This window comes from Chiloscyllium punctatum, chromosome 5, assembly GCF_047496795.1.
Source record: "Chiloscyllium punctatum isolate Juve2018m chromosome 5, sChiPun1.3, whole genome shotgun sequence".
Taxonomy (NCBI): domain Eukaryota; kingdom Metazoa; phylum Chordata; class Chondrichthyes; order Orectolobiformes; family Hemiscylliidae; genus Chiloscyllium; species Chiloscyllium punctatum.
Window position 1 is genome coordinate 63,965,459 of NC_092743.1, and position 18,791 is coordinate 63,984,249.

Below are 18,791 nucleotides of genomic sequence, written 5' to 3' on the forward strand. Positions count from 1 at the left end.
ACTTCGGGACAGGCAGCAGAGAAAAGTGGCCGAGCAGAGGCTGATAGCTAAGTTCGGTACCCATAGGGAGGGACTCAACTGGGACCTTGGGTTCATGTCACATTACAGATGATCACCATTGCACTACACACACACACAGATATTCCGACACACACTCTCTCACATACACACGGACATAGGTACACACAGACGTGCATACAGACACCCACACACACCTTTATAGACACATACACTTCCGCACATGCACCCCCTCACAGACTTAAGACACTCTGCACTCATTACACACACACACACACACACACTTTCTCACACTCACAACCCCCACCCCAGACAGACAGACACACACAAAGACCCACATGCACACATATATTTTGTGGGGTGAATTTGTACTTGCAGAGTTACATTGTACTTTGCTCAGAAATTGCATGCATTCATGTAGAACTCTGAGCTCAAAAACTGCATGAATTTATGTAAAACTCTGTTTTCTCACTTTTTAGATTAGAATCAATCTAAACATCATGGCATAGACAGAGAACACAGGGGGCTAACATCTTCAACATATTGTTTAGCTATCACCATTGTTAACAGCTAACCCGAGAATGCAACTTTAAAAAAAAGGTTTTGTGATTTACACATGAAAGAAGTGAAACTATACTGTATTCTAACAGATGAAAGGCTTAACAGACAATCAATTTTTCAATGTATAATTTCAGTTCCATCACACTCTAAATTTTGCTATAAATTCTGTGTTACGATCGAGCCCTCCACAATCACCTGATGAAGGAGCGTCACTCCGAAAGCTAGTGTGCTTCCAATTAAACATGTTGGACTATAACCTGGTGTTGTGTGATTTTTAACTCAAAAATTCAGAGAATGCTTGAGAAACTCAGCGTCTTTAAGAGAGGAACAGAGCTGATGTTTCAGTCCAGCATGACTCCTCTTCAAAATAAGAGTCATACTGGAATCAAAGCATTAACTTTGTTTCTCTGTCCACAGATGATGCCAGACCAAATGAGTTTGTTAAGCATTCTCTGTGTTTGTTTCAGGTTTTAAACATCCACAACATTTTGCTTGTATTGCCTTCAAAAATGGCCTAGCTACCCAATCATTTCAAGGGCAATTAGGGATGGACAACACATGCTGCTCTATCCACCAATGCCCATATCCCATGAAAGAATAAAGTTAAAACATAAAGATCTTACCACAGATACTGGTAATTGCCTTAAGAATATCAGAGCATCAGTTGCCACTATAGTTGCATGGTTAAGGAGTTGTTGGAAATAATTATTTCCACTGTGGACATTGTCATCCTTAAGAAGAAGAACATCAACCCATGAATAAGAGGATTTTGAGCATTTTATTTTGGTTATAGATGGTGGCTTATGAAAGCTTTGCATTTTGTGATTGTTGACGTATTATTATATTTACCCTAGGATTTTCTTCTCGAGGTTTCAGAGTCACTGCCAATTATGGAATTAATGTCCTCCAGAAATGTAACTGAAAAGAAGCTGCTGTCATACCAATGGTGACATCAGTTCACATAATGGGCAGAATACAGAAGGCCTTGTTGTAAGATGGGCAACAGGTGTCTCCCTATTACATATTTATTGTACATTGTTTAATAAAGTATTCTGCTTAAAAAGATTTGCTCCTTGTATGTCACTGAACATGTTTAAAATATGGTGGCAATTGTAAAAATAAAAAATTCTTCAATGGCACAATCAAAATGACACCCAGCAGTACCCAGTCTTAGAATGAAAATTTAAACAAAGTACAGAAACAGCAATATTCCAATACTAAAACATACATGGCAGAAACGGAGACATAGAAACAGCAGGACCAGCAATGGCCCATTTAGCCCTTCAGGCCTGCTCCACCATTCAATATGTTCATGGCTGATCATCAATTGAGGCCTGTCTTCCTGCTTTCTCCAGATACTCTCTGATCCTTTTAGCCCTATGAACTATACCTATCTCCTTCTTGAAAATATTCAATGCTCTAGACTCAATCACTTTCTGCGGCAGAGAATTTCACAGGCTCACAATCTCTGAGTGAAGAAATTTCTCCTCATCTCAGTCCTAAATGGTTTAGCCTGTCCCTTAGACTGTGAGCCCTGGTTTTGGACTCCCCAGTCATTGGGAACATCCTTCCTGTATTTTATAGGTTTCTATGAGATCCACCCACCCACCCCCCCCCCCCCTCCCCCACCCCCCTCCCCGCCTTCATTGTTCAAACTCAATGAATACACTACTAACAGATCCAGTCTCTCTTCATATGTCAGTTTTGCCATCCCAGGAACTAATCTGGTAATCTTTACTGCACTCCTTCCATAGCCACAATATCATTCTTCAGAAAAGGAGAACAAAATTGCACACAATACTTCAGGCATATCTCACCATGACCCCATACAATTGCAGCAGATATCCCTACTCAGGTAACTGGAATTCTCTTGCTGTGAAGATCAACATGCCATTTACTTTCTTCACCTGCAGGTTTACTTTCAACAATTGATGTACAGGGTGATCTAGCTCTGTTTGGGAAAAGGGAAGGTGCAATCTACTGTCATTCAGATAATAATCTGCCTTTCTGTTGTTGCTATCAAAGTGGATTACCTCACATTTATCCACGTTATACTGCATCTGCCATACATTTATCCACCTATTCAATGTATCCAAATCACACTGAAGTAACTCTGCATCCTCTTCATACCTCACCTTCCCACCTGGCTTTTTATCATCTGCAAACTTGGAGATATTACATTTACTTCCCTCACCTAAATCATTAATAAATATTGTGAATAGCTATGGTCCAAGCCCTGATCCCTGTGGTATACCACTACTCACTGCCTGCCACTCAGAAAAAGACCTGCTTATTCTTTGTTTCCTGCTTGACAAGAGTTCTCTATCCAAGCAGTTCTCTATCCATGTGTGTAGAATTAAACAAAACAGGCTGAGATTAGAACAGACAGTCTTAGTCTGATAAAACAAAACAAAAAAAATGGTAGAGTACAGCAGCTGCATTTGGCAGAGATTGGAATGGGCAGATACAAGCAGTAAGAGAAATTAACAGAAATCATGACAAATGGGTAAATGGCTTCATATGGTACTCATAACCAGCAAAGTTCAATCCAATTCTTGACAATATACCCCAATATACCTTAGTTATGGAGCAGGCCCCATCAAGATTGTTCATTACTAAGCAGATAGCTTACTTTGATCTCCAACTTAACTAAAAGATGGATGAATCACAAGATCATAACAAATCAGGATAATTCGGGTCAGAATTCCTGATACTGTTCGTGGTGCTGGAGAATCTGAGCATGCCTTATCACATTACATGAAGAATAAATGCCCAATCAGTCCACATCAAGGAAGGTCAAACAGGAAATTAAGTCAATGATTGAAGCCTCACCACAAGCCTCCCCTCAATGGTGAGGGGAACAAATAGAAAAGTAAGCATATTAGAATACAGGTTAATGAATAAAAATGCAAGTTATCAGGGACATTACGATTACTTGTTGGGTGGTACCTGGAAGCAGCATCAGTCAGCAAGCTGTGATGTCAGGTCATACGATGGACAATATGTAAAAGGTATTACTGTAAGATGGCATGCAGTGATCTTTCCTTGTTATATATAAATTGTACATCGTTCAATCAAAGATTTGGATTACAAAGACTTAGTCTACTTCTGTCTCTGAGCACATTTGCAACAATAGATCTTTTCTTTTGGATTGGCAATAAAGATTTATCAATGTCAGAATAAAACATTTCCTTAATGTCTTCATGTCTGAGTTAAGGGTCAGCGCATAAGAAAAATTGACTGCGGCAAATTAATTATGGATAAGCAGTGGGTGAAATTAGCCTATCCTTTATATAGTTGTTGGCAGGCAATCCAGGATCTTATTCAAGAAAGCAATGCCAACTCTGTCGGTTCACTGATAATCTTGTCTTTTCTTCAACTGTCAGGAAGGACAGTACAGAGAGCAGCAATGTCACTTCGGAATCTTGACAGTTCATGTGATATGATTCCAATTCTGTCCAGACAGCCACATTTAACATTATCCAAGGGTACTCTAACCTTTCAAATTCCAAAATTTAGAGCTTTCTTTCTCTGTCCAGAAAGATGGGGCATGTACCCCTAGTCTGAAGAAAGTAGGTAGACTATTTTTAGGGAACCTTTTCTAGATCTTCCTGCATTTGGGATGAGCAGATAGTATCTTAAAGCTCATTCACAGATGACGCTACAAAAGGTATCTCTGACACCTCAGGACAGGTGTCCAATGACCTTTAAGGTATGCAGATCCTTGACTTGAGATCCCTGATTCACAGCCCTGTCCCTGTTGTTAATTCTCTATCACCATAGGACTTGACAAATAGACTTGGGAGAACATCGTGCATTACTTCATTTAACACAGAGATCTTGGGTGTTTTCATTATTCCCACAAACATGAAGGGTTGGTGGTCATAGTTTGGTGATGTTTTGAGCCACAATGAATGGGACCACCTTGCTGCTGCAGACTCATTTATCTTCATAGTTGCTGAGGCACAATGTTCCTTCACCTGTTTTGCTGTTGAGGGCTATTTGGACTGAACTTTGGCACCTTCTTCCTCCTGTCCTTGCCACTGCCTTGCTCCTACCAGGAGCAAGGAGTTCCTGATGATATCAGTGAAGAGTCAACAAAGTATGCAAGCCTTTCCACCATGTCAAGATGGTGATCCATAGAGGGACCAGTTGAAATAATGGTGCTGTCATACAATGTTATTACTGTATCTATGCTTCTTTTAAAAGTACTAAGTATTGCACATTGGAGTCTGGAGACACTAGGTTCATTATGGATAAAAACATTTAAACACATAGTGAGGCTATAAGGTTCAACATTTCTCATGATTAAGAGCTTTCAACATAGTGCATAAAAACTGTTTCTGAACGTTGCTGGGTAGAGTTTTCCAAGTTGAATGAAAATGAGAGGAAAATTAAAAGGAGAGAGAAATATTGATGAAAAAGTAACTAATTTTATTACTGATTCATTTTTATTTAAATTATATTTTAATTATTATTGAAGGAAGTAAAAGAGAATTCCAATTCTAAAAGCTACTAGACTGAAAGACAACTAGGCTGGTGCTCATGTTGAGGCTGTAAGGCAGGGAAGGGTAGCCTGGAACTAGGAGCAGGAGCTGTGACGTGAGCCTGGGGAATAATGTACTGTGAGCCTGATTATTACTGCAGTGTGATTTGGTTCAGTAGTCCAACTTTGTTTTTTATGTTGAGAATTTCAAATAAAAAAATGCTGCTTTGATGAAGTTTCTGCATTTTTGGCTAGTAAAAGGCAAAATGGTACAATAGACACTACAGCAGTATGCTTGACAATGCTTTATACATTTAATCAAGAAAAACTATTTCCATATCAACATCTATACCAAAACATAGTTCATTTAGTGCTTCTGAAATGGTATTTTCTTCACTGTTTATTAGCCTGAAAGAGGCATCAGGTACAAACTTAAGAGGTCTCAGTGATCAGTGATTAACATTAAAAGGATGCTTCACACAACTGGCAAAGCAAGGAACAGGAATATAACCTGTCCACTAACCTGTTAATACAGTATGCAGAAATATAGAAAACATGACCAGGTGTAGGCCGTTTGGCCCTCTGAGCCTGCTCCACCATTCAGTATAATAATGGCTGATCATCCAACTCAGTACCCCATTCCCTCTTTTGCCTCATACCCTTTGATCTCTTTAGCCCTAAGAACAATATCTACCTCCTTTTTGAAAGATAAACTGTTATTGCCCTTAGCTCCCTTTATACTTTAATTTAGTACACAGTACTAAAGACAAGGGAATTCAAATATCCTGCGTTGAGTCAGCATTGTCTCCTTTTCAAATAAACAAATATTTAAGAGACAACTGTTTCCTGGTGCTTTCTGCACAGCATGCCTTGACTAATCAGAATTACCTGCCTTGATTCCAATTTAAACAAAAGCACTGCAGATAACCATTCCTCAGTACCATCTCCATGACAACAACTTAATCAATCAAAGTTTATTTGGCAGCCAATCAACACCTCTATCAATCAGAGACCAATCAACACCTTTTCCTCATGCAGTATAAATTGATGTTCCCTTCTAAATTTCTTGTAATTTTGCTCTGAAGACTGCAAGACATAAAGCTCAGTTTTTTTTTCCAGCAACATTTAGTTAATTTAATTCAAAATGACTGATAGAACAAAAAATAGGTTCAGAATCATAGTATAGGGAGTGAAAATCTGTTCATCATTCCCGTTTGTCTCATGCCAGCCTTGGCTGACCGTTAGCTATTTGCTAGTACACCAGGGTTCAAGCACCCCCAGAGCATTGGGCACTGACAATCTAGATTGACATATCAGTATAATACTGAGGAGTGCTTCAATAGCAGAGGTACTGTATTTTGAATGAGACTTCATGGCCGTCTCAGGTGAATGTAACATGCATTCTTTGAACACAAGCCGAGAAGGCTTTCTGGTGTCCTGGTTAATACCTGTTCTTGAACTGTCATCACTAAAACTGATTTATTGGATCGTTAATCCTATTCCAGTTATCGGAACAGTGCTAACCCCAAAATTGGTGAGTATGTTACGCTACATAATAATGGTGACTGCAATTAAAACAAAACACTAATATTCTGTGGTTGAGGAAGATGCTACTTGGATACATTTTTATTCTTAGTCATTGATCTGAATGGAAGCGTGAGCATGAATATGGGACCCAGGACAAAGGTGAGATCAGAACAAATTTCAAAGGTTCTCATAGTAAAACAACTTAATGACACCCACTTCAGAGGCTTGCGTGTGAATGGTGGTCATTTAAGCAAAGCACCCAGCTCTTCCCTTGGAACTGTACTCTAGCGTGAGTCAATATCACAGGGAACAAAAAGAAAATAGGGAGCTATTTCAATTAATCATGCAACTCAGAGTAACAATTGAGTAAATTCTATTGAATTATTCCAGATAATGTTGTCATTTGACAGAACAATGCAAGTTATTATCATCCCTTTCCTTTTGCTTGGGTTTTATATGTTGTTTATTCCTCATGTTAAGAAGATGAGAATGATCCTGCACAAATCTGACTACACCACTGTGTGGTCAGTAGTAAAGGATGTAAAAGTGGGTTTGGGTCATTTACTCCATTTCAGTACCTATGTGAGAGTATGTGAATATCTCTTCATATCACAACTGATGGAAGGTTAGTAACTTTTCTGTTACTATTCACAGTTGCTGCTGGACATACTGAGTATTTCTACTATAGTTCATTTATTGATTTAATTATGTAACAATGACAGAAATTGAATCAGATCAATCAGATTTACAATTATTTATACTTAGAGTGTAGTAAACCACTTGAATGAATAAATATCAAAAGTAAATGAAGAATTACAACTCACCAATAATAACATTTAGGGCACAAAGAAAAATACATAACAAAACAAACACGGGTAATCAGACAATAACTTGAATCAGAACAGAACTGTAAACTGAGCATCAAACCTCAAAGTCACCATTTATTTTCTATACAAAAGCATATATTTGAGTCATTGCTAAGTGTTCAACCTTATGAAATGCCACAAATAGAACTGGATTTTAATTATGTTGACTGCTAACATTAGAATCCAGGATCAAGAAGATGCTAATCCCTACACACAGTTCAAGCAAACCTTGTTGAAGTTAAACCTATAGGATATTTTCTTAGAAGGATTCTCAAAATTTCTTTATGACTAGATCCCAAGCATTAAAGGTCTTCTGCCAACTAAATTAGAAACTGAACAGATTGGTAATCTATTTCTCAGAGAGGGGAATTTTTGAATGATTGCTATTCACAGTATGTGTAAGGATATGGTAGATTAGATTACTCTGTACTATTTCTCTCAAGGGTGTTCCCTTCAGTCTTCATAACCAAATCTTGCAGAATTATAGGTTTTCAGTACTAAATGCATTGTTTGGGAATAACGATTTGAGTATGTAGTGAAAGCATTGTTACATTTTGCTCACATGAGGATCACGTGTAAATTATATAAATTGTTTTGAAAGCAAATTCATTTAATTTGTGCAATATTGTAACATTGCAATTCAAGAGAGACTGCTTGAGAGATTCAAAGTTTCTGCATGCCCAACTCGAGGTTTGCAGAGATCTCTTGCTGATTAAATCAGAAACTGAACAGATGGGCGATGTGAGGGGACATTCCAGTGGCACCACAGGCCAGTCAACTGTCTATTGTTTTGCAATTATAACAACTGCTAGTGGAGTTTGAAAATAATTTTCCTTTTGTTACTTATTGCTCAACATCACAATTTATATTATTTCATAATTTAACAGCCCACTTAATCAAACTACTTCTCAAAACATTTGCATTATATCAGAGATGCTCACGTTGATTGTTTTAAAATTAGTAAGAGCAAATGTTTCTTATACCATGTTACTGATTACATTATTATCTTTCCAGTAATGAGACATGCACAACTACTGACCTCAACATGGCATGAAGTGTACTGCCCAATGAACATAATCACAAAGAAATTCAATCCAATTCATAAAAATAGCACTATCATGAAATATGTCACTGTAAACACAAAACAAAGTACTAAGTATAATATCAGATTGGATTTTCCCATGATTTTTGGATTATTTCCAACATTAGGTCCAAATGGAGATTCGAAGTCACACATACAGGCAATGTGCTCAATGGTACAATTTTCTGAGGCAGTCTCCACCATCTCTGCACTGCCCACTTAGAGTGGGTTCAGAAGTTCTTGATGCCATGGTTTCAATGTTTAAGGGACTGATCACTCTGGAGACTCATGAGCTTCACCAGGATAAGTTGGCACTGCTGATTCATAGAACATAGAACATAGAAGAATACAGCGCAGTACAGGCCCTTTGGCCCTCGATGTTGCGCCGATCCAAGCCCACCTAACTTACACTAGCCCACTATCCTATCTAATGCCTGCTTAAATGCCCATAAAGAGGGAGAGTCCACCACTTCTACTGGCAGGGCATTCCATGAACTCACGACTCGCTGAGTAAAGAACCTACCCCTAACATCTGTCCTATACCTACCACCCCTTAATTTAAAGCTATGCCCCCTTGTAATAGCTGACTCCATACGTGGAAAAAGGTTCTCACAGTCAACCTTATCTAAACCCCTAATCATCTTGTACACCTCTATCAAGTCACCCCTAAACCTTCTTTTCTCCAATGAAAACAACCCCAAGTGCCTCAGCCTTTCCTCATACGATCTTCCTATCATACCAGGCAACATCCTGGTAAACCTCCTCTGCACCCGTTCCAGTGGCTCCACATCCTTCCTATAGTATGGTGACCAAAACTGCACACAATACTCCAGATGCGGCCGCACCAGAGTCTTATACAACTGCAACATGACCTCAGGACTCCGAAACTCAATTCCTCTACCAATAAAAGCCAGTACGTCATATGCCTTCTTCACCGCACTATTTACCTGGGTGGCAACTTTGAAACTGTGTACATGGACACCAAGATCCCTCTGCTCATCCACACTACTAAGTATCTGACCATTAGCCCATACCCCATCTTTTTGTTACTCTTACCAAAGTGAATCACCTCACACTTAGCTACATTGAACTCCATTTGCCACCTTTCTGCCCAGCTCTGCAGCTTATCTTTATCCCGCTATAACCTGCACATCCTTCCTCACTGTCAACAACTCCTCTGACTTTCGTATCACCCGCAAACTTGCTCACCCAACCTTCTAACCCCTCCTCCAGGTTATTTATAAAAATGACAAACAGCAATGGTCCCAAAACAGATCCTTGCGGAACACCGCGAGTAACGGCACTCCAAGATGAACCTTTACCATCAACTACTACCCTCTGTCTCCTTCCAGCCAGCCAATTCCAAATCCAAACCTCCAACTCACCCTCAATGCCACACCTCCGTATTTTTTGCAGTAGCCTACCATGGGGAACCTTATCAAACGCCTTACTGAAATCCATATACACCACATCTACTGCTTTCCCCTCGTCCACCTCCTTAGTCACCTTCTCAAAGAATTCAATAAGGTTTGTGAGGCATGACCTGCCCTTCACAAAACCATGCTGACTATCCTTGATCACATTATTCCTATCCAGATGTTCATAAATCCTATCCCTTACAATTCTCTCTAAGACTTTGCCCACAACAGAAGTGAGACTCACCGGCCTATAGTTACTAGTGTTATCCCTACTCCCCTTCTTGAACAAGGGAACCACATTTGCTAACCTCCAGTCTTCTGGCACTACTCCTGTAGACAACGAGGACATAAAAATCAAGGCCAATGACTCTGCAATCTCCTCCCTTGCTTCCCAGAGAATCCTAGGATAAATGCCATCATGCCTCAACATGATGTGGTTCAGAGGCATTTATTCAAAGTAAAAGTCGTCAAGGGTGAAGTTGATAGGTACTTGAGTACATCAGTTGAGAGGGAAAAAGTGAGGGCTGCAGGAGATCAGAGTTGAAGAGCGCGGTGCTGGAAAAGCACAGCTGGTCAGGCAGCATCCGAGGAGCAGAAGAATCGACGTTTCAGGTATAAGCCCACCTGTAACGTAGATTCTCCTGCTCCTTGGATGCTGCCTGACCAGCTATGCTTTTCCAACACCACACTCTTGAAGTACAACATTTGAGCCTGTTGTAATAGTAGTTCCTCTTTGGGATATGGAGGCTCCTATTTCATTGATCTGCATCCAGGAAGGCTATGTTAGATGATAGCTTTCATGTGTTGGGTTGCCGCTCCATCAAGGAAAATACCAGTGTGCATGCAAACTCAGACCTAATTCAGTGTGAAATCAGCATAATTGGATGACTGTCTCGAATAGTTTGTCAGTCTGGGTCTCCACCTATCCGAAGAAACTGCCCAAGGTGGTGGAATGCGTAATGTTCTAATGTGAATCCCTCCTTGTTTGCCCCTCTCATCTCCAACACAGAAAATTCAACCCAATGATTTCATAAACAGTTTACCAATGATTATTATAATTGTATTTTTCTCCATTACAACACAGCATCTAGTTATACAGTGCATTTAACATAATGAAAAATCTGAAAAGTACTCACAGAAGCGACCATCAAACTAGGTGTCACAGTAAGCAAAATTAAAATTTTAGGCTAACTGACACATAGACTTGGTCAAACGTAGGTTTTAATGGAAGGAATCTTAGAGCAGTACTGAAGCAGCTAAAGGCAATGGTGAGGTGAAGAAAATTAGACATGTGTAAAAGGACAAAATTGAAAGAGCGCAGAAATCTCAGAATATTGTAAGGTTTGGAGAGGATATAGAGATACTGTTTTGGACCTGGAAGCAAATCAGGAACAGCATAGTGACTCAGTGGCTAACACTGCTGTCTCACAGTGCTAGGGACTGGGTTTGGTTCCACCCTGTGTGGAGTTTGCACATTCTCCCTGTATCTATGTGAGTTTCCTCCCTCAGTCTAACGTGCTGGCTAGGTTGATTGACAATGCTAAATTGTCCACAGTGTCTAAGGATGTGTAGGCTAGATGGATTAGCATGAACAATGTGGGGTTAGAGGGATGGGGTGGGTCTGGCTGAGATGGGTTGGTGTGGATTTGATTGGCCAAATAGTCTGCTTCCATGCTATAGGGAATCTATGTGTAAAAGGAAATCGTTTTTATTATTTTAAAACTGTTAATTCACTGTAGCCATAATGTTTGTGTTACATGGTGAAAATGTTATTGAGTTATACCTGAAGATAATATTGTGCTTTAAAGTAAATATTTTGCAAATAAGGGATAAATTAATTTTACAAGTCATAAACTTTCCAAAATCTGTGTCATTTAAGTAAGAAAATGTGTAAACTTGTTTTAAATAGTAACAAAATGAAATCTTCTGAAGTTAAAAAGAGTTAAAATGGACAATATGTGATTTAAAAAAAGAACAATTTCTAATTGCAGCTTAGGTACTGTGAAGGACTAACACAGATATACTACATCCACAACATCTTTTTGCAGTTTTTATCCTCTGAATGAAATTTCCATTATACCATTGTGTTTGAATTTTTATGCAGGGCATCCACTTGTAATGATTTTATTTTCAATTTTAAGACTTATCATCGCTCTGAGACTCCTTTAAAACATACCTGCACTGTTATTATTGTCCGAGCATTTTCATTTGAAAGAGCCAGAGATTTGGCCAGTCCTGCTTGGCTGTAAAGGCCTTGTTGTTTGCTGTACTCCACTAGTGCCTTATGCATCCTGGTTTGCAGTACAGAGAGCTGATGGGATTGAAAAAAAAGTCAAAGTAGGAGGGGAAATTAATGGCAGTGTTCAAAAAGAATGATGGAGAGAATACAGAAAGTAGTCAATAGCCCATTCTATACTGTATAGGCCTGACAGGAATTTCACAGTCTCTTGATTTTTCAGCCCACTCATGTGCATTCATCAGAATCCAGTCACATCTGGCTGCTAGGATGGGGGGTTAATTTTCTCTAAATGCTTCAGCAATTTTGTTCTAGCTGAGGCAAACCAGTGACTGCAAAGCTGATGAGTAAAGCATTTTTGTTTCACTCCGTTCCATAAAGATAGCTAGAGATTTATTTTACCCTTTTGTTTGAAAGCAACATGCTTTTGATGTTGTTCAAACTGCATAAATTGGCCCCACCTAGTCTTTAGGATGTAAAATTAAAATACTTTGATGGACATGTTAGCTGTTTTTATTCCTGTAAAGCTTATCATGGCCTAGCAGCATGTGCTTTAGAGCATGACAAAACTAAAGAGCATTAAGCAGCCATCAGCTGCTGTAGGAGAACAATAAAAGAAAAGAAATTTCCAGAAAAAACGTAACATGCATTTACTTTACTATGATAGGAAAAAAAGCAACTGTTTTCAGTCACACTGGGAGTAATGCCTTATAATTAAGTTTTACATCCAAAAATTGTTGGGAGTTTTGAGAATATAAGGTAAAATAGGAAATATACACTGCTTACTAGAGACCTAAATGGGTTTATATCGTGGATTAGAAAAAAAATCTTCAAACAAGTGAACCCTAAAATCAAATCCATTGTCCAAATCTGTGCAAGTTTTAGTATTAGATAAATTAAATAAAAGGGTTAAATATTTTGTAAGAATATGTTTACACATTGATGTACATCTATTACCATATTTTTATCAAGACATACAAAATATTCAGCAGTAAAAATTGAGAAACATTAGTGTGACATCATATGAATTGATAGAGAAACAATAAATAGAGGTGGCTTATGATGCAATTTAGCAGAAAACATTCATTGACTGTCAGAGAATAAAAAAAGTAAAAGAAATTGCAATTCCTTTGTTCTATACGCAATTTCCACCAGAACTTTTGCCATATTAGAATGATGTTTGAAACAAGCAAGTTAATTTCCCAGTGTGATGGTATCTTTTTGCTGCGTGGCTAAGCAGACTACAGATCTAACAACTGAATATAAAAGATGGCTATTATATCATTGTTTATAAATTACAGATCAAATGATTTACAAAAAAAATGGTGGACTTATCAACAATGCTGAGGCTTTTTTTATAGTTCTCTAGAATGCTATTGCAATTACAAAAAAATTAGAAGTCACAAATTGATTTTTTGAGCAACATAAATATACATTAAAATGCAAAGAATTTTAAAGTTATATTTAAAGTATGATTATAAAGTACTTGGCTCATGCTGTGTGAATTCAATTTTAAATTCCTCATGAGTCCAAGATAGGTCTTTGATCAGATACGTGTGAAATTTGTTTTTTTTAGATCTATTTTCAGCTGACTAACCAGTGTGTTACTTTGCTGCAAGGGGACATGAATGTTCCATTTGGTCTTTGTGGTACCTTTAGCATGTCAAGGTTGAGAGGATCTCATTGTTTTGTGCTGAGGTAGACATGATTGTATCAGAAAGAATAGTATGAACAAACTTTGCAACCTCTCAACTTTCTGTGTGTTGTCAGATTGCTTGGACTCCAGTGCTTGGTTGGGGGAAGCTGTGATGGTATTGGAGAGGAGATAAAACTTCCTCTAATTAAATTGGGAAGATTGAACCCATTGCCTTCAACCCATTGCTATCGACCTACTGATTTCATCACTGTCTCAGGCTGAACCAATATCCAGGAACCTCAATATCTTGTTTGATCCTCACAATGCCTATCCTCACTATGAAAACAATGACCCACTTAAAGGCAAGCAAAATAATTTGTCTTTCCTCCTTCCGCTTTCATTTGCTGTTGAAACTCTCATGCATGCTTTTGTCATCTCTACACTACAATGTTCTCCTTCCATTCCTCTTGTGGAATACTTTTAGGTGTAAAACATATAGTTTATGGGAAAACATTCTGATAGGGAAGGCATAACAGCCATCTGTCAACCACAATATTAAAATCAGGAAGAACTGACTATCCTTTTTTATACTTTTTAGAGACTTTGGCCTGGGCTCTCAAGTTTGAAACCAGGAAATTATGGACACTCTTACCAGTTAACAAATTAGAGTTCTAGCAACCTTTGCTCCTTTGAGAAGCCAATTTTCTGATACATATATTTATGTCATTCAAAATGTAGCTTTTTTAAATGGACCTTCAACTACAATACAATGAACTGTAAATAAGAAGATGTAAATTTAAATACTCTGATTTCTCTGAGTAAAGGATTTCTGCCATTTACTACTAAATAACATAACTTTTAAATTTGTTCTTGGAATATTTTTAGAAAAGCCAGCCTAGAAGTACGGGACACTGTTTAAAATAAGGGGTCTCCCATTTTAAGACAGCGATGATGAGAGTATTTTTCTCCTAGAGGATGATTAGTCTGTAGAAATCCCTTACCCAGAGAGTGGTGGAGGAGCATCACTGAATACTTTTAAAGCTGAGTTAGATAGATTGTTGACTGAGAAGGGAGTCCAAGCGAGTCAAAACAGTACAGCTGACATCACCATCAGCTCACCCATAATCTTATGCCAATGATGGAGGTGAATGGCCTACTCCTGGTTCGATTTCATACATTGGTTTGTTCATTTATTGCCCTTTTCAACAGCATCCCATCTGAGTGTGATGGTTGCTTTCTTAAACTGCTATGATCCAAGTGGTGAAATTAAACTGTATGTGGTTCGATTGAGCCTTTGGGAATTTGACCCAGAATGAATGGTGTGTGAATTGAAGGTCATGGTGTCCCACACATTTTATGTCTTTTTCCTTCAAGTAGTGGAGTTGTGAATTTGGGAGATACCACTGATGAAACTTTGGAGCACTGATGCTGTTTATCCTAAAACAGTATATATTACAGCCACAGTGTGCAATTAGTTTATATTTAAGGTAGTAGATTAGCTGTCAATCAAGCAAACTGCATTGCCCAAGATGGATCAAGCTTTTTGAAGTTGTTAGAACTGCACTCAACCATGCAAGTGACAAGTATTCCATTGTGATGCTTGCAGTGCTATGTTGGGGCAGGCTAGCTTTGGGAACCAGGAAGTGAGCTACTTTGCACAGATCAGCTGGTCTCTAGCCTACTCAAACAGCTACAGCCCTTAATATTGCTGATTGAGTTGAGCTTCTGGTGTCAATAATAGTTCATTTGGTTTAAACAAGAGCCAAGGTTCGTCCTTGTTTAAGACGATTATTGCCTAGACACTGTGAGGAGCTAATGCTGTATACTTATCAGCTCATACTTGAAAGCTGTATAGGACTTGTTGAATGTGGGACTGACTGCTTCATGAACAGAAAAGTTAAAAATGGAGCTGAATCATCACAAGCAAACACCCATTTTTCTGGTCTTATTATCCAAGGATGTTCATTGAAGAAGCAGCTGAAGGTGGTTCGGCCTAGGAAATCATGCTGAGATACTTCTGCAGCAATATTTATTGGGGCTAAGTGGGACTAAATGGGACAAATTTAGATCACTAGGCATCCATTTAGAACAAAATTGGGGTTCTATGTGTCGGACAGGAAAAAGCACACCGAACACTTGAAGATACAATGACTCTTTATATTACTGAAAGAAAACATATTAAGTAAAAAATGCAACCTTTAGGAGTCAAAAAAAAGTTTGAGAGCCAAACCAGAATCATGCAGTTGAAGACCATAAGACATAGGAATGGAAGTAAGGCCATTCGGCCCATCGAGTCCACTCCGCCATTTAATCACGGCTGATGTGCATTTCAACTCTACTTACCCGCATTCTCCCCGTAGCCCTTAATTCCTTGTGACATCAAGAACTTATCAATCTTTGCCTTGAAGACATTTAGCGTCCTGGCCTCCACTGCACTCCGCGGCAATGAATTCCACAGGCCCACCACTCTCTGGCTGAAGAAATGTCTCTGCATTTCTGTTCTGAATTTGACCCCCTCTAATTTTAAGGCTGTGCCCATGGGTCCCAGTCTCCCCGCCTAATGGAAACAATTTCTTCGTGTCCACCCTTTCCAAGCCATGTATTATCTTGTAAGTTTCTATTAGATCTCCCCTTAACCTTCTAAACTCCAATGAGTACAATCCCAGGATCCTCAGCCGTTCCTCGTATGTTAGACATACCATTCCAGGGATCATCCGTGTGAATCTCCGCTGGACACACTCCAGTGCCAGTATGTCCTCCTGAAGTGTGGGGCCCAAAACTGGACACAGTACTCCAAATGGGGCTTAACCAGAGCCTTATAAAGTCTCAGTAGCACATCGCTGCTTTTATATTCCAACCCTCTTGAGATAAATGACAACATTGCATTCGCTTTCTTAATCATGGATTCAACCTGCATGTTTACCTTTAGAGAATCCTCGACTAGCACTCCCAGATCCCTTTGTACTTTGGCTTTATGAATATTCCCACCATTTAGAAAGTAGTCCATGCTTGTATTCTTTTTTCCAAAGTGCAAGACCTCGCATTTGCTCACATTGAACTTCATCAGCCATTTCCTGGACCACTCTCCCAAACTGTCTAGATCCTTCTGCAGCCTCCCCACTTCCTCAGTGCTACCTGCCTGTCCACCTATCTTCGTATCATTGGCAAACTTCACTAGAATGCCCCCAGTCCCTTCATCCAGATCATTAATATATAATGTGAACAGCTGCGGCCCCAACACTGAACCCTGTGGGACACTGCTTGTCACCGGCTGCCAAAGCTAGCCTCTCACTGTCTGCTTTGCGCCCCCAGTGCTGTCTCTGACCCCACTGAAATTGCTATGAAACCATGAGAGTACCCCAGGTACAGAGAAGCCCACTTAGCCATCAGTAGCCAGCATTACTTTCATCAGCTGGCAGTGCTGTACCAATGGAAAGTTTGGAAAACTGAAGCCATTGTCTTCAGTTTCATCATGAAGTCTGTTCCCTAATCTGTGACTCTTTTTGGCCTCTGTCTTTGAGTGAGCCAGACTATTTGGTCCTGAGCTAGGCTTCCAACTACATATCATTACTATTACAAAGATTGTTTATTCCCATCTCCATGATATCATCTGTCTTCAGCCTTAGCACATCTGTTACAAAAACCCTGAGCAGTGTTATTTTGTTTATGGACCTGACTATTCCAAACCTCTTCTGGCATGATTTACTAGTTTCCAGACAATTTAATCTCATCTAAAACTTTGCTTGCTGATTCAATTAGCATCAACTCTCACATTCACCCATTAGCCACATCCTCATTGACTAAACTGACTTTCAACACTGCAATTTAAAAATGTTTGGATTTATTTTTAAGACTCTTGATAACCTCACTTTATTCTATCCATGAAACAATTTCCAGTCATGTAATCCTTTGAGACCTGCCTTCTATCAACTTCCTCTTGTCCATGTCCTCCTTCTCTTGCCCCATCTTTGGAGGTCATGCCTTAACTATCTAGCCTATAAACTTTACAGTTGACTCTCTACATTCCTCTGCCATTTCTTATCTTTTCTCTCTTTTGAATGTTGTTTAAAATTTGATAGAATCTGAAAACAGAAACAGAGATTGCAATGCATGACTAGCCACTCCCGCAGCAAGGAGCATACAAACTTCATGGTATCTGCTTACTTAAAATGATTGTAGTGCTCTGCTCAATGGATACACACATGAGCACATGTGCAAGGTAATGACAGAATAGAATGATTTCAAGCTAGTCTGCACTATCTAAAGTTAACATGAACTTTGTATTTTTTTGCTGGGACTCATTCCAGAATTCAGTTTGCCTTCCAAAAAACACAGGAATGGCAAGACATGGCTGACAGAGAGTTCCAATGCTTTCTAATGCACATCTAATTGCAGAAATTGTACATAGAGGAAAGGTCCCTTGACATCAGGAAGCCAAGAAAATCTCTCAGATAAACTTTAAGAAAGCAAGGAGAGTAGAAATTCAGGCTGGTCATTGCCAGTGTAAACTGAAAGACCTGAGGAGGAATCTTCTGCTCTCTCTTGAGGCATATTTGGAAATGGGGAGGGAATTTAACTGGGGGAATGAATGTGGGTGGAAACTCTCCTATTTTCTGTCTCCCATCCTAATCAAGTCCATAGTGGGATCAATTAAGGCCCTTTAATGAGCAAGTATCCACTCAAGAACCTTATCATGTTGCGAGTAACATTAGCTAAGTGATGGGCTTGACCTATCACTGTGAAGGATGCATGACAATCAAACATGGTAACTAGTGTATTCTCCATAGCAACACCTTTTTAATACGGTGTCCACTAGCCAACCAACCAGCACCCTCGTCTCAAACTATAAATGCTGATTTCACTTTACATTGGTAGTTCTTGTGAATTGTCCTGATGAGTGCAAGAAGGAAATCTTTGATATGTCTTTTTTTAGCATATTTACATTCTGTACTACAAATTAAC

At 39.1% G+C, this 18,791-nt stretch overlaps 1 protein-coding gene across 4 annotated transcripts in view; it reads right to left on the reverse strand.

The window, feature by feature from the left end:
• The window catches only part of ccdc178 (coiled-coil domain containing 178), a 379,630-nt gene that overhangs the window by 49,315 nt on the left and 311,524 nt on the right, over positions 1 to 18,791 (reverse strand). For 3 of the 4 annotated variants that reach the window (XM_072570453.1, XM_072570452.1, XM_072570450.1), the window contains one exon: positions 12,134 to 12,268. The exons of the other annotated variant lie outside the window; for it this stretch is intronic. In XM_072570453.1, coding sequence (XP_072426554.1) covers positions 12,134 to 12,268 — 135 coding nt within the window. The remainder of the gene's footprint in view (positions 1 to 12,133; positions 12,269 to 18,791) is intronic. 4 annotated transcript variants of the gene reach the window in all.